Source organism: Corapipo altera, unplaced genomic scaffold, assembly GCF_003945725.1.
Source record: "Corapipo altera isolate COAL_440 unplaced genomic scaffold, ASM394572v1 114, whole genome shotgun sequence".
NCBI lineage: Eukaryota > Metazoa > Chordata > Aves > Passeriformes > Pipridae > Corapipo > Corapipo altera.
The window spans coordinates 906,721-920,831 of NW_020885009.1; the positions used below are offsets into that span (position 1 = coordinate 906,721).

The 14,111-nt window shown below is 45.3% G+C and overlaps 1 protein-coding gene across 2 annotated transcripts; it reads right to left on the minus strand.

The window, feature by feature from the left end:
• Positions 1–571: 571 nt before the first annotated feature.
• FADS1 (fatty acid desaturase 1) lies at positions 572–10,171 on the minus strand. 2 transcript variants are annotated; one of them, XM_027667413.1, is made up of 12 exons: positions 9,884–10,171; positions 7,395–7,505; positions 6,913–7,110; positions 6,053–6,154; positions 5,789–5,917; positions 4,654–4,714; positions 4,472–4,548; positions 3,518–3,615; positions 3,103–3,199; positions 2,456–2,535; positions 1,965–2,090; positions 572–1,248 (listed from the first exon to the last, which is right to left on the minus strand). In XM_027667413.1, exons 1-12 carry the CDS (start codon positions 10,154–10,156, stop codon positions 1,197–1,199), a joined length of 1,404 nt encoding a protein of 467 aa, XP_027523214.1. In that variant the 5' UTR covers positions 10,157–10,171; the 3' UTR covers positions 572–1,196. The 2 variants fall into 2 exon arrangements, with proteins under 2 accessions (XP_027523214.1, XP_027523215.1); XM_027667414.1 differs by lacking the exon at positions 9,884–10,171 and adding an exon at positions 9,264–9,305.
• Positions 10,172–14,111: the final 3,940 nt, after the last annotated feature.

Genomic DNA, 14,111 nt, shown 5'->3' on the forward strand with positions numbered 1-14,111 from the left:
TTGGAAGGCACAACATCCAAGAGAGGAAGAACCAGCAATGTTTTGGCTGATATGAGCCTGTGGATACCCAGCTGACTGAAAAGTTAAACACATTTAAACAGTAGCCCATCCCTTAACACTTTCCTAATTTCATTAGATTTGTCTGCAGCTCTGACAGGAACACCTCATGCTCCCTGGGCCAGGAGTCAGGAGTTGTCTCCTCTTAACAGAGGTTTAAAAAACCCTCCAGAACTTCAGGTGATCAGACTGATTACGATCCCCCTTTTCATAGAATCATCACAGAATGGTTTGGATGGGAGGGGACCTTAAAAATCATGTTGTTCCATGGGCAGGGACACCTTCCACTAGACCAGGTTTCTCCAAGCCCCCTCCAACCCAGCCTTGAACACTTTTGCTTCCTTAGTCACCGCTGTAGGGATTCTGAGTATGGATGTGACATATTCCTATCTCTTCTGGCTTTCACTAATGGGTTTGTAACACTCCAAAGTCTGGCACTGTGGAAACCACTTGCAGATTCCCCATGGGATGTTACCAATGGACAAATAACCCAGAGGCTTCCAAAGGAGACGCAGAGGGCAGCATTCCCACAGAATATGGCATGTGGAATAACCTCTTTTTTCCTATTTCTTTACCTCAGTTAGGTCCTATTCCCAGAGTACTGCTGCCTGCACCTTCTCCACCTCACCCACATATATACAAATTGGTTTGGGGGTCTCACTAACTACAAACAGGTATTTGAAAATACTAGACCTACCCAATTCCCTAGAGCTTCCATATTTCACTAACTCCCACATTCCTTGATTTCATGCTGTCTCAGCATTCTTACACTCACAATGAGAGCCACCCCAAAAAACCTACGTTAGATAAGAAACTCCCCTTCTAAACACTCAGTAAATGAAGTATCAGCAGATGGAAAGGAATCTGTTCCCTGTCCCAAAGCTGCCCCCAGCTTGGTGGAACAACTTCCTCCATTCAGCTTTTCCCCATAACTCAGCATCAAAGAGGAATGAAAGAAGCACAAGAAGAATTAAGAGCACATCTTTACAAAAATCCATCAAATTAATTACATTCATCAGTGGAATTAAGTGGTGTCACCTCTCCCCACCTCTAGCTTAGCCAGCTCGGCCTCCTCTTCACAGTGACCACCACAGGAGGCAGCAAGGCTGGGGAATTCCTCTGCAAGGATCCACTGCTGCTTATTTATGTAGGTAGGCATCGAGCCAAAGTTCCCCTGAATCTTTCAAAGAGCTGCCAAGAGAGAACCACACTTCTTTAGAGACAAGAAAACGAAATACAATGTCCTTGTGGGAAGAATTTCCACCTAGAGATAAAGCAAAGGAGATCACAGAATGGTTTGGGTTGGAAGGGACCTTCAGAGGTCATTTAGTTCAACCCTCCTGCAATGAGCAGGGACATCTTCAGCTCAGGTTGCTCAGAGACCTTCAGAGACAAGCAAGTGTTGGTTACAGACCCATTGAAAGAAGAAGAAGAAACAAACCAGTGGGGCTACATCAGACAAAGGCTGGAAGGTTAAAGCAAACAATGTAATTATTTAACTAGAATGAAAATAAAAGGAGTAAGTGTGAATTTTCAATGGAATAACAAATACCTAGGGGCAAGGAGGGGAAGAAAGGAATAAAAAAACAAAGAATGGATGACAGTTAAAACTCATCTTTATGGAAACATCTGGAGATGAGGTACAAGACCTGGCATCCTATGCACCTCTGACTCTTCAGAGCTGAAGGAAAAGGAGTTCTCCATTGGGTCATTCCCACAGACACCTTCTGTCTGCTGTGATAGAAACCAGTGCCGTGGCTGCACAGTTTTCCCATTCCTTTCATAGTCATCTATACCACCTACTCTTCTGTGAGCCAAGCTGACCCCTCCCCTGGCCTGTCCGTCCCATTTTCCCTCCATAATACTGGAAAACCCTTCACTTGGGAACACAGTGGATGGATACTTACTGCACAATGTCTGCAAAGGCTGTGAGCAGGGGCTTGCACTGGTACTCAATGCCATGTTTGGCACACAGAGACTTCACCAGAGGGGCCACCTTCCAGTAGTTGTGTCTTGGCATGGTAGGAAAAAGGCTGCAGGAAAACAAGAGTGGGATTCAATGGCATTTGTCATCACCCTACAGAATTCCTGGCCCTCTTCTGTGCTTCTAACCCTTGGAGTGCCCCAATCTCCATTTGTGTCACAGCCATCAGTGCTTTGCAATGGTCCCTCTCGTGTCACTGATAATTCCCACCCCTGTGCCTTGCACCTCTTATCTGAGGCCATGGTGGTGCTCACTGGTGCTCCAAAACTCTTCTGTGTTCCCATTCCATCCCCATACAAAGAACACAAGATTTCCCCACGTTATCTTTTCTATCAGCCTTGTAGGTTCTTCAGCCTTAGTGTAACTAGCATTCCTTGAAACTCCCTGGCATTCCCAACCCATGTTTCAGCTCACTGGTGCTCGATCTGGAAGTTCAGATGTCCACTGAACCAGTCATTGAAAAAGGACTGATGAACGTTACAGGTTGCCTGGAGCTGAGGGAAAAGAAAAAAAAAAGTAATATTTTAAGTGCTATTTTAGGAATGCCCCTTCTCAAACCCAACAGCAAGCAGGTACAGGTTTCTCATCATCATGGGAATTCTGGCTGAACACAGCAGCTCCAAGAGTTCTTTCCAGTCCACAAGAGATGGCCAAGCTGAGATATGTGATTGTCAGGGACTTAAGAGCACAGATTTGACTTCCCCAGTGAGATGAGCCACAACAAGCCCGACTTTCACCTCTCTAATTTAAAAAAATTTGTAATGACTTCAGAACTAAAATAAAACAAAGCACAAGAGAGATCTGGACCATCCTTCCACTATCTGAAGGGCATTGTAGCATCTTTAATTATTCCCCTTGAGACTCCTGTGCTCAGCATTTGAAGTGTCAATCACTTCTGCACCTCTTTCCTGGCATTGATCATGCCACACAGTGAGGACAAGCTGCTTGTGTTTCCCTCTATCAGTTCCCACCACTTCAGTGATCATCTCCCTTGGGCTTTACACATCCAGAAGTGTAACTTCTCCCTTCAGAGTCACAGATCTCCATCAACAAGGTCTTACCTGGGTAGAGAACCAGTCCACATTCTTATCATAATCGATGTGCATCGGGATGTGATTCATTTGTGTAACCCAGACAAACCAGTTACTCTCTATAAACCTGTGCACACAAACACATAAAAAACCCATTGCAGGTCTCACACCCAACCAAAACAAGTCAGCACAAAACACTTGTACACACACAGGCTGTGTTTTTCTTGACAAAATGAACACCAGGAACCCCAAACATCTGATCAGATCAGACTTACGCACACCTTCCACCTTCTAAAGACACAAAAGACAGAAAACCACCTCTGTCTTGCTGAAAGGCATCAGGAGAGAGAAGAACAGGGAGCCACGAGAAAGATAATCAGGAAGCTGAAGAAAAGGTGACAAAAACTGGGTAAAGAAAATGTTGGAATTATAAATTGAACGATACCTGACTAACAGATGGAGTCCCAGTGTACCCTTCACCCCCAGGAACGGTAAATAGGTGAGGAAGAATCGGATGTAGAAGGACAACATCCAGGCCAGGTCCTGTAGTCCAGGGAACAGAGAAAACTTCACTAAAAGGAAGAATTTCTGGTTTCTGAATTTACCATCACTCCCTTTAAAACCTCCTTTTATTAATTGACTCTTCCTTCCCGGTCCCATCACAAAGCAACCTGACACCAGCCATTCCTGCGCTTGGGAATTATCCTGGTTTTATGAAGGCAAACACCAACCAGAACATACCCTAAAGCATCCTATTTTCCTCTGGATCTAAAGAGAAACCAAACACTGAGAAAAGCAAAACCCCAGCCAATTAAAAGAATAAGGAGTTCTGGTTTACCTCCATCTCCTCCTTTTTTGTTCCACTTCACATTTCTTGCAATCTCTTCTTCCCCTCGTGTTCATTTTCTCCTGACCATCCCGCTTCCCAGGCAGGAATAAAACAGCAGGATGCCTTCTCTCTAGCCTCATCTCAGAGAAGAAACTTCTTTTTTTTCCTGAATTTTTTCCAAAGTCTCTAAAAACCATGCTGTTCCTCAAAGTCCTAACAAGCCATCTCCCTAAAAACTCTGAAAATCTACTACCTGTTTCACTTCACACTGAGCTGTGAGGATTCCATTCTAGGCTTTCTGAAAGCTACTTGATTTTTAATGTATCATTTTGCAAAACAGAGTCTCACCAAGTCCTCCTGCAAAACCCCTTTGTTATCCAATGGATCTTTTACAGAGAAAGGCTGTGTGGAAGGTACTCTCTCTCCCCCAGCAAACATTACTTCCCAAATCATATTCCCACAGAGGTACACAGCTCAGAAGTCCTCCCAGTAATTCCTTGCAGTGGAATTTATCCACAAACCAAGGAGAAGTCACCCCTGGTGTCCAAAATCGTGCTTGAGCTGACTTACCACCCACTGCTTCCTCTGCACGGCGAAGTAGAAGATGTACCACTGAAAGTAAAGAGGCACCAGAGCTGGGGGACCAACTAGAGTGGAAAAACAGATTGTAGAGGCATTAATTATCCCAGTGAGATGGGCTGGAAAAGGAAGGGGCTGCTGTCCACAGAACTGCAGAGGGGTGGGTTACTCACTGATGAAGAAGTACTTGTGCTGGTGGTTGTAAGGCATGAATTTCTTCTTTTGCACACCAAGCTGTTAAAATAAGCAAATTACTCAGTCTGTGGCTGCTATGATGTGTATTGGGTGCACAAGAGGCTGGGCACTCCCTTGCAAACTGACAGTGACCTGCACAGGAAGCTCCATCCCTACAGAGGGCACAAGTTGCCTAAAAATGCTTAAATCAAAACCCACACGAGGCACTGAGAATAGTTTGCTACCAAATGGCGTTTCAGGGAAAAAAACCCTCCAAAAAATAACCTATGATACTATTAATAACGATGACAGCGTGTACAACTCCCACCTATTTGCAATTAGTCTTCAAAGCAGATAAATGAGCATCTATACATTAAACTGTGTCCATGGGAATGAGAATGAATAGATTATCCTCCCTCTGAGACTGCTAATTTTTCAGTGTTTGCTGTATAAACATAACAGATCACATCACTGACTTCCTTAGGAATGCCATTATATCCCTGTACATGTCTAAACTAATTCCCAATAGCCCATCCCTTAATTTCAATGAAAATCAGAGCATTTAAAGTGACACTTTGAATTCATATGACTATTTTTTTAAAGAAACAGCAAATGATAAAGCCACTCAATTATCTCCTGAGCTGTACCAGAAATAGAACTGGACTCCAGATGGGACCACTCTGACACCCACTGTCAGGCTGAGATCACCAAAATAGCTTCTTTGATCAGTGATTGTAAAAGTTCCAGACAGCCCCTTGCTTTTCATCTGCTGCTTCATTCCCCAGATCACTGCAATTAGTCACACTGAGCTTGGTAAAGAGAGAACAGCTTGTCATTTTATCTTCATACCACTGCAAGTGTCTCAGCAGGGAAATATGAACTTGTAATCGTGGCAGATATTTCATTCTTATTTTCTAGCAGAAATAACTTCTAGTGAAATTTTAAGGATATAAAGATCTTAGAAGCATTGAAATATTGAGGTACTACTAAGGAATATTGGGAACTAGTGAAAGGCAAAGTAGCACTATATAAAACTTGCTCAATGAACCAAATGCTCTGTAGCCTCCAAGCTCTCTGCAGCTTTCCAAATTTGAATCCCACTGCTGCAACCTCCCAGCTTTTATGAGTTCTCACCTCTACAGAGAGTGTTTTTCCCAAAGCAAAAAACAAGGGGTGCATGTTGACGTCGGGGTCCTTCCTGAAGCAGTTGGGTTTAGCGTGGTGTTGGAAGTGGAGGTGGTTCCACCAGCTGGCTGGGGCTCCCTGTCGGAAGGGATGAGAAGAGAGTGCCCTAAAGATGTTGTATTCTCTGCCTTTAATCCTCCCTCTCCAGCAGCTCCTTGGATCTGCTTTCTCTTCATCCTGCTCTTGCAGCCCCTCCCAGCACCCAGTGCCCACCTTCAGATGGCCGATCACGAACTTGTGCACCCAGTGGTTCCACCTGGACTTGCTAAAGACTGAGAGGTGTCCAAAATCATGCTGGAGCCAGCCAGCCTGGGCCTGGAATTAAAAAAACCCAAACAACAGTGCAGCTGAGGGAAAAAGAAGTGTCAGGAGGGTCTGCGTCTGAAAAGGGCTTTATTCTCCCACTCCCACACTCCTCGCAACGTATCCCTGGATAGCAAGAGCACTCCCACTACCAGGACTCAATCCAAACACTCCTCTTTTACTACAAACCAGCATACTCCAGACTTTGCCTAATGACTTTTAGTCCTGGATAGCTGTTTTCACGAGGAAGGAAAGAAATCCTGGGAGAAAAACAGCCACGATGCCAAGAAACAGCATTTATTCCCTCACAGAACTGCACTGAAATCGGCAACAAAGTCTCCTTTAAGGAGCAGCTTGCTGCTGCCTCCTCCGAGTACTTGTAATTCCAAGGGGATCAGCTGGCCACAGGAGGAATAGCTGGGGCTTTGAGAGCTGCTCTGTCCTCTCCTCTAACTCCCTGTAAGTTCCCATGGGAACGCCGTGGCTTGGCCCCTGCACACAGCCTTGGAGTTCGGGCACAGGGGAGCTCACAAGGGGAGCATGGCTTTCATAGCATGAGGAAGGCTAGAATAAGGAGGGTTTTGATAGAATAGGGGAAGGAAAAAGCAGGGCAAAGCCTGCTCTATCACAGCAGCCCTGTAGTTTTGCCCCTTTGGTGGAAACCAGGAAGAAGCAGCATTTTGGGGAGTCCATGATACAATTTCTCCTGTGGCAATGAGCACCTAAGTCCCAAATGTGGGGTTTGGGGATTATTTTCCCCAGCTCCTTACCTGAACAGTGCCTAAAAGCACTGCAGAGAAGAGGAAAGGCAGCGTGGATGCTCCAAAATACCAGATGACAAGCCAAGCTGCAACATCCAACACCAGGATGTGGCAGAGATACAGGAGGAAAAAGGTGTGGTTGGGGTTGAGAAGCCCCATTTTCTCAACCACTGCACGGAGCTCACGGAAATCTTCCACCAGTTTTTTCTGTGGGGAGACCCAAAAGCATCTGCTGGTCAGAAAATGCCTCAGGAACTTAAAGAGCAGCTGAGTTTCCCCCCTCAGGGATGAAAAAGGGAAAAGCTGAGGGTCACCTGGAGACAAATCTTCACCAGAAAATGCTAATAATGACATAGAATGAAGGGAAAACTTCAGCCAACAGAGTGATTCCAGGAGATACTACGATATCATGTACAAGGAATTCTGGCTGCCAGCAATAGAAATTAAATAGCTCAATTTCAACCCAGATCCCAAATTTTTAAGACACTTACATTCTTGCTGGGCTCAAAGCTGGGTTGATCTGGTGCCAGTTCCCCAATCAGCAGTGGGCTCATGTACTTTCTTACCAGTGTCTTGTCAAGATGAAAAGCGATGAAAGGATCCTGAAACACAGACACAGGAACAGGATGGAGAAAAACAATCACTCAGGAGGCAGAAAAAGAAACATATTTCGTGGTATACTGGACTCAGCAGAAAGCAACCCAGTTAAGGGAGCTGGTTCAACCAGATTTTACTGCCACAAATCTTATTGCCTTCTTCACACCATAAATGATCATTGAGCAACCTGATCTAGTGGAAGGTGTCCCTGTCCATGGCAGGGCCTTAGAACTGGATGGTCCTGAAGGTCCCTTCCAACCCAAACCATTCTGTGGTTCTATGATTTGAAGCTCAGTTCTCTGTCTCATTTTCAGTCTGGATGGTTCTGAAAAGGCCTTTTTCCAGCCTTACCATTCAAAAGATCCCTGGCAGGGAAATCCATGACTTTCATAATCTAAATGTAATGTCCTTCCCCATGGCAACCAGGTGAAAAGAATCACTAGTGACTGTTATCACATTCTATTTTATACTCACATTCTATCCCTACATTTAAATTACAAATCCCTTGAGCACACAGGGCAGTTTGACATCTAATTCCTACTGAAGATCTCCCATTTATCCCCTTTTCCACATTTCTCTCCCAACATTTATTTCCCTCAGCCTAAGGATGTTTTTTTCCTCTTTTCTGAGAAAATATTTGCCTATTGTGTGTCACTGTGTAATCTTCCTTCACCATGTACTGTTTATCACTATAATTACTAGGTCATCATGTGCTTTCAAAATAAATTGTGCTTTTAAAAGATCTCTAGTCAGGAAAGGGGTTAAAAAACTGGCTCATGTTGCCAGCTCTGGGTAAGCTGTAGCATCTTCTCTGCTCAGGGTTACTGAATAAAGGAGGGAAAGAGAGAGGCGAACCAATATTTGCATTTTCTCTTTGCAAAAGGGGAAAGAAAATAGGGAGGAGTACGTGGGGAGATCAGAGGAGGATGGTACCACACATTTAAACCAATCCTTTCCATGGGGGCTGTAAAACCTGGCAGTGCAATCCCAGCTGGAGGTGAAGGGATGGTTGATTGTACCTTCTAGAAATCAGAACACTCCAGAGGCATCCAGCAAAACAAAAGTGCTCTTTCTTCACTTCCCATTTTTATTTGGTTTTGAGGAGTCTTGTTCTTTTCAATCCCAGGACAAAACTGTCGGAAAACAAAACTTGGCAGGGGTTCCTGAGTGGTCAGCAGTTCAACTGCATCCAGCAGTGACAATGATGATATCACCTAAGGAATGCAGCTGGCTGCAATCCCACCATCCAACCATGCTCACACCACGTGCTGACCCTTTTCTGATCACAGAGTCACAGAATGCTTGGGTGGGAAGGGTCCTTTTAAGTTCATTTAATCCCCCCCCCGCCATGGGCAGGAACATCTTCCACTAGCCCAGGTTGATCCAAGCCCCATCCAACCTGGCCTTGAACACTTCCAGGGATGGGGCATCTACCACCTCTCTGGGCAACTTGTTCCAGTGATGGGGCTTTGCAAATGCACATGTGCATCCTGAACTCATGAAGTGTGTGTGAAGTGTGCAAATCCACATGTCATCTTCAGCCTTAAGTGATATTTATCTGATGAGATCTTCACATGAAGATCTGAAGTTCCATCCTTTCTGATCAGAGACAAAATTGAAACGTAGCCCATCAAAATCACTCTTGATGTAGATTCACATCTCATCCCCACCCTTGAGTCCAAATAGGTACATTTGGAGAAATTAACTTTCTTCTGTGAAAAACATAAGCAGACAAAGGAAGGAAACACACTGAACAAAGTCACCCCACATCCAACTCGATCGAACACCATCTACTCTGCTTCACGACAGTTGCTGGCATCCAGGCATGAGTGATTCATTTCTTTTGATGACTGAAATACGACCTTCAGTAATAATTTTGCTCTGGTGCCATCTCTTGGAAACACGGTGCTCGGTTCTTTAAAGTTCCAGGAGGCTGGATGTGCGTCCATGCACTTGCAACCAACTCTGCGTGCGCACACACAGCACTGTCACTGTGAAACCCGCCTGTGCCACACGTATAAACCTGGAGATTTAATAGTCTTATTGACTCTGCGTGCAAATATTAGGGAGGGGTCTTCCCCCAGATTAATGCCCAGTTGCAGTCGCCCTATTCGCACACTTTTGAGAAATTCCTTTTCGTAATTCCTTTAAAAATGTTTCCTTGTAAAAATAGTCCCCCAGGAGAAGCGCGGGGTGTGTATATTCCTTTGCACATAGGAGGCAACTCACACCGTCCGTGTGTAACAGAGTATCTCCTTAAACGTGTTAAACACGAGCTGCTCGCTGCTGTTCCCGCGCCCACTGATCCTCCCCCGCGCATCCCTCCTCCATCCCGTCCCGGGATGCCGAGGATGGATCCCACCCTCCCCCGCTCGCCCCTCACCGTGGCGTCCTGCCCGGCGTAGTGGCTGATGACCCGGGAGCCTCCCGGGTGCCTCCGGCAGAAGTGGCTGATGTCGTACACCTTCCTGTCGATCACCAGCCAGCGCTCCTGCGGGGCCGGCCCCCGCCCGTTCCGCTGCCCGATCTCCTCCCAGGTGAAGCGCCGCAGCCCCCGGCCGGGCTCGGAGCCCTCCATGGCCCGGCTCCGGTGCGTTCCGGCTGGGCTCGGCTCGGCTGGGCTCAGCTCAGCTCGGCCCGGCTCCTCCTCTGCCATTCCCCCACGCCCACTGGGCTGCGCTCGCCGTGCGCCCGCCCCCGAGGTCGGAGGGACCGGGGGAACAGGAGGGGAGCGGGGACAATGGGGGATTTGGTGATGGACATCACGGAACGGGAGGGAATTCGGGCTCCCGCAACAGGCGTCCTCGGCTGTCCAGGCCGGAATGATTCACAGAATCATTTAGCTTGGAGAAACTCTCTGGGACCAACGAGCGCTGCCGAGGCACATCTAACCCATGTCACGGAATCACAGAAGTTTTCGGTTTGGGAGGGACCTCTGGAGATCACCCAGTCCACCCCCCCTGCCAAGGCAGGGTGACCTGGAGTAGGCGACACAGGAAGGCGTCCAGGTGGGGTTTGAATCCTTCCAGGGAGTGAAATTCCGCAGTGTCCCTGGGCAGCCTGTTCCGCTGCTCTGCCACCCTCAATGGAAAGTTATTCCTCGTGTTGAGGTGAAACTTCTTGTGTTTTAGTTTATTGCCATTGCTCCTCATCCTGTTGCTGGGCACCACCGAAAAGATATCCCCAAGTGCCACATCTACCTGCCCTTTAAATCCTTCCAGGTCATCCCTCCAGCTGACTCCACCACTACCCTGGACAGCCTATTCCAGGGATTGACAACCCTTGACAATTTCCCCTCATATGCAAGCTAAACCTCCTCTGGTGCAACTTTAGACTGTTTCCTCCTGTCCTGCCTTGTTACCTGGAGAAGAGACTGACCCCCACCCGGCTACAACCTGCTTCCAGGGAGTTCCCCTTCCCCACACTCAAGTTGATTCTTTTGAACCACTTTCACAACCTGTTTCTCCTTATTTCTGGGCTGAGGATGCCTCATCTTCCTTACCCTGAGTTTTGTTTCCCCTTTGCAGCAAACCCCTCTCTCTCTTCCATCTGTCCTGCCTCCCCGTTCCAGCTGCCACAGCCTCTTCTGTTCCTATGGCTCCATTTGGCTGCTCCTTCCTGGGTATGCAGCCAGAGGGAGGAAAGGTGTTGCCACAGGCATATATGACATAACAACCCTGCAGCCGATTCTTCATACAACAGATTATTGAATAGTGTTAGAAGATGAATGATGCTAAAAATCCATCTGTGTGGGACTTCATGGATATGAATTACAAATGTACATTAAAATGCCTCTCCCCACATTCCTCTCCCTCCTCCCTTTCCATAGTAGCACCATTCTTCTCCCTGATCTCTCATTATTGATTCCAAATTTCTTTGTTTTCATTCACACCTTCCAATCTGACCTAGTTACAGCAATTCCAGTTGAATGTAACCATAGAAACAAAGAACCACCAGGCTGCATCCCTTCATGTTCCGAGCATCACCTGATGGCTACATCACATCTTGGAATTCTATCCCTGCAAAACACTTGATCAAACATACTTATTTCCCTCCCTTTAGCAATGCCACAGCTAATGCAGTGAGCTTCTACACATTTTCAGTCATCCGTGAAAGAAAAGGTTCTCTCCTGATCTCAGCAAAAATTAAGTTGTTTTTTATGTTGGCTCTCAACCATTTTACCAACATAACTAGAAAACCATAAACATATGTTTAGCATATTTTTAAATATAACAATTATATTCAGAACTGTGCAGTAATTATTTCAGTTTCATATTTTTTTCTGATTATCTGTTGCACAGAATAATAACAGTCTTAAATTTATTTGATATTTAGGAGTTTTCCTCATAAATACTGGGGGAGAAACACATAGGACAGTTTTATTTTTTCTATACAACACATTAAAAGAAAATAAATTCTTCCTACACAAGTTAAACCTTTGAAAACATGTTTTTTTAAGGGCCACTGAACTCGATAAACTGCACTCCTATTCCCCTCATACACCAATCTCTGATTTCAGCTATAAAGGGTGTTAACACCTTATTAACACATTTTCTCAGACAAATTATACAGTAATCCTTGGAATTCCCTTCAAAGCTTCTTCTGACATAAAATCTGTGGCTCTGCTTATTTTCCCCTCAGCAGATGATTCAACACGAGGTAAGACATGGAGGCTACTGGAATCATCCAACCTTAAGCAGTGAAGGTTTTCATGTCCTGCTATGAGTTGCCAGCTGCCAGCAGTGGTTGTTTCTCCTGCACTTGCCACACTCAGGATCTCAATGGGTGTCTCAGAGACAAGAATGGGATCTTTGTGATAAAGACTGCAAGGGAAATCCAGCTACGGTTACACACTGGCCAACACCCTGCATCCAGCTGTGACTCTTGGCATCCAGAGGCTGGAAGACAATTAACTTGGTAAAAGGAGACCTTAAGTGTCCTGACTCCTTGTTTTACCTCCACTACTCCCATCTCCATATCTACTGTCACAATCCAGCAGTGACCCAGCTCCCCAGGCTATCAAAGATCACCCAAAATCCAAGGGGAGATAAGAGATGTACTTTGGTTCAGGCTTCTGATCTGGCTGCAAATAATTTCTGGCATCTCTGATGGCTGGGGATCACCAGAAGTTGGAGAAAATGTATTAAAATTCCTTATGCCACTGCCATGATTTGGCTGTAACATACTTTAAAACATCTCAGAGACCTGGGTGATGAGGGATCACTAAATATTCAGGCATGTGGTGAGCAAACCAGTAGTCAGGAAAGGAGGAGATGGATTGAAAGGAGAGCAGCCTTTCTTTTACCATCAATGAAAATGAGTTAGAATAGCGGATGATGAGGTCTGAAACCACAAGAAAATTTAAACGAAAACTAACAAATGCTGAAATACAGTTTAGAAGAGCAAAGTCTAAAAGAAGAATCAGCTGTTGGCTTTGGTTCAGACTAAGAAAAGCTGAAGATGCCGAGCCCATGGGAACTGTGGTGGTGTGATTTACAAGCTGCTGTCATCAGTGCAATTAAAACAGCCACGCTGATGAAGCAAATGCAGGAGGAAAGCACTGATTTTATGATTGTACTCCTACTAGGGAAGAGCTTGAAGATCTTGACAGCTCGCTGCACCAGGCTGAGGACCCACTGGAAGGATTAGTGTAACACCAGAAGAAGTGGGAGAAACTTGAAATATTTCCTCTATTCCTGTTGTATTACTGGGAATGAGCTGTAATAGTTGGACAATTTGGCCTAAATGAGTTAGTATTGTACCTAGAACTCTTTGTTTGGATTGTAACACTTTACACCAGCAATGAGTTCTTGATTTTGCATATAAATTATGTATCTTCAGCTCATATTAACTTTATGAGGTATTTGCTTAATTCTCTGCCCTAACAACTGTGTGTTAAAATTTAGATGCAAAAAATAAACATGACAAAGGGAAAGAATTAATATAGTATAGTGTGGATTACAGGAGGAGGAAGATTGGGATTTGGGAGCAGTTTACATCTTGCCAGAGGAAGCAACCAGGAATATGTAAGGGATGAGATAAAAATAAGTTTATTTTTTGTCCTTCAGAAGAAGTAAATTCAGATTAGTAACTGAGGGAGTGAGGCAGTAATTGTTTAGACTTTTATACATTTGAAAGTAAAATCTGAATAAGGAGAAAAGGAAAGAATCTGATGATAACAGGAGAACATTAGTAGGACAGAGTTTTCATTAGAAATTATTACAAATGAGATTCTACTGTAAGGCAGCACCAGAACAGAGCATTTCTCTCCTTATTCCTGTCCTGGTGGGGCCTTGCAGTGTCTGCTGCTTTCCGTACTCCAGCAGTGTGATTCTGTCCTCTGCTTCCTTGGCAGCCAGAGCAGTTTGTGCCCTGACCCTGAAAATCCCCCTGCCAGCCCAAGATCCACTGCAGAATGTGGAATCCCTGCCAGCCAGGGCACAATGGGGATTTCTGTTTCTTTGTTGGTTGTTTCCCTCGTAAAGTTACTCAGCTCTCAGCCACTCTCTCAGGACTGGAACAAGTGCCATCAACGCTGGAATATGTCAGTATAAAATATCAACACATCTAAGATAGCTTTTTGTCTTTATTTAAAATATATTGACTGCTAT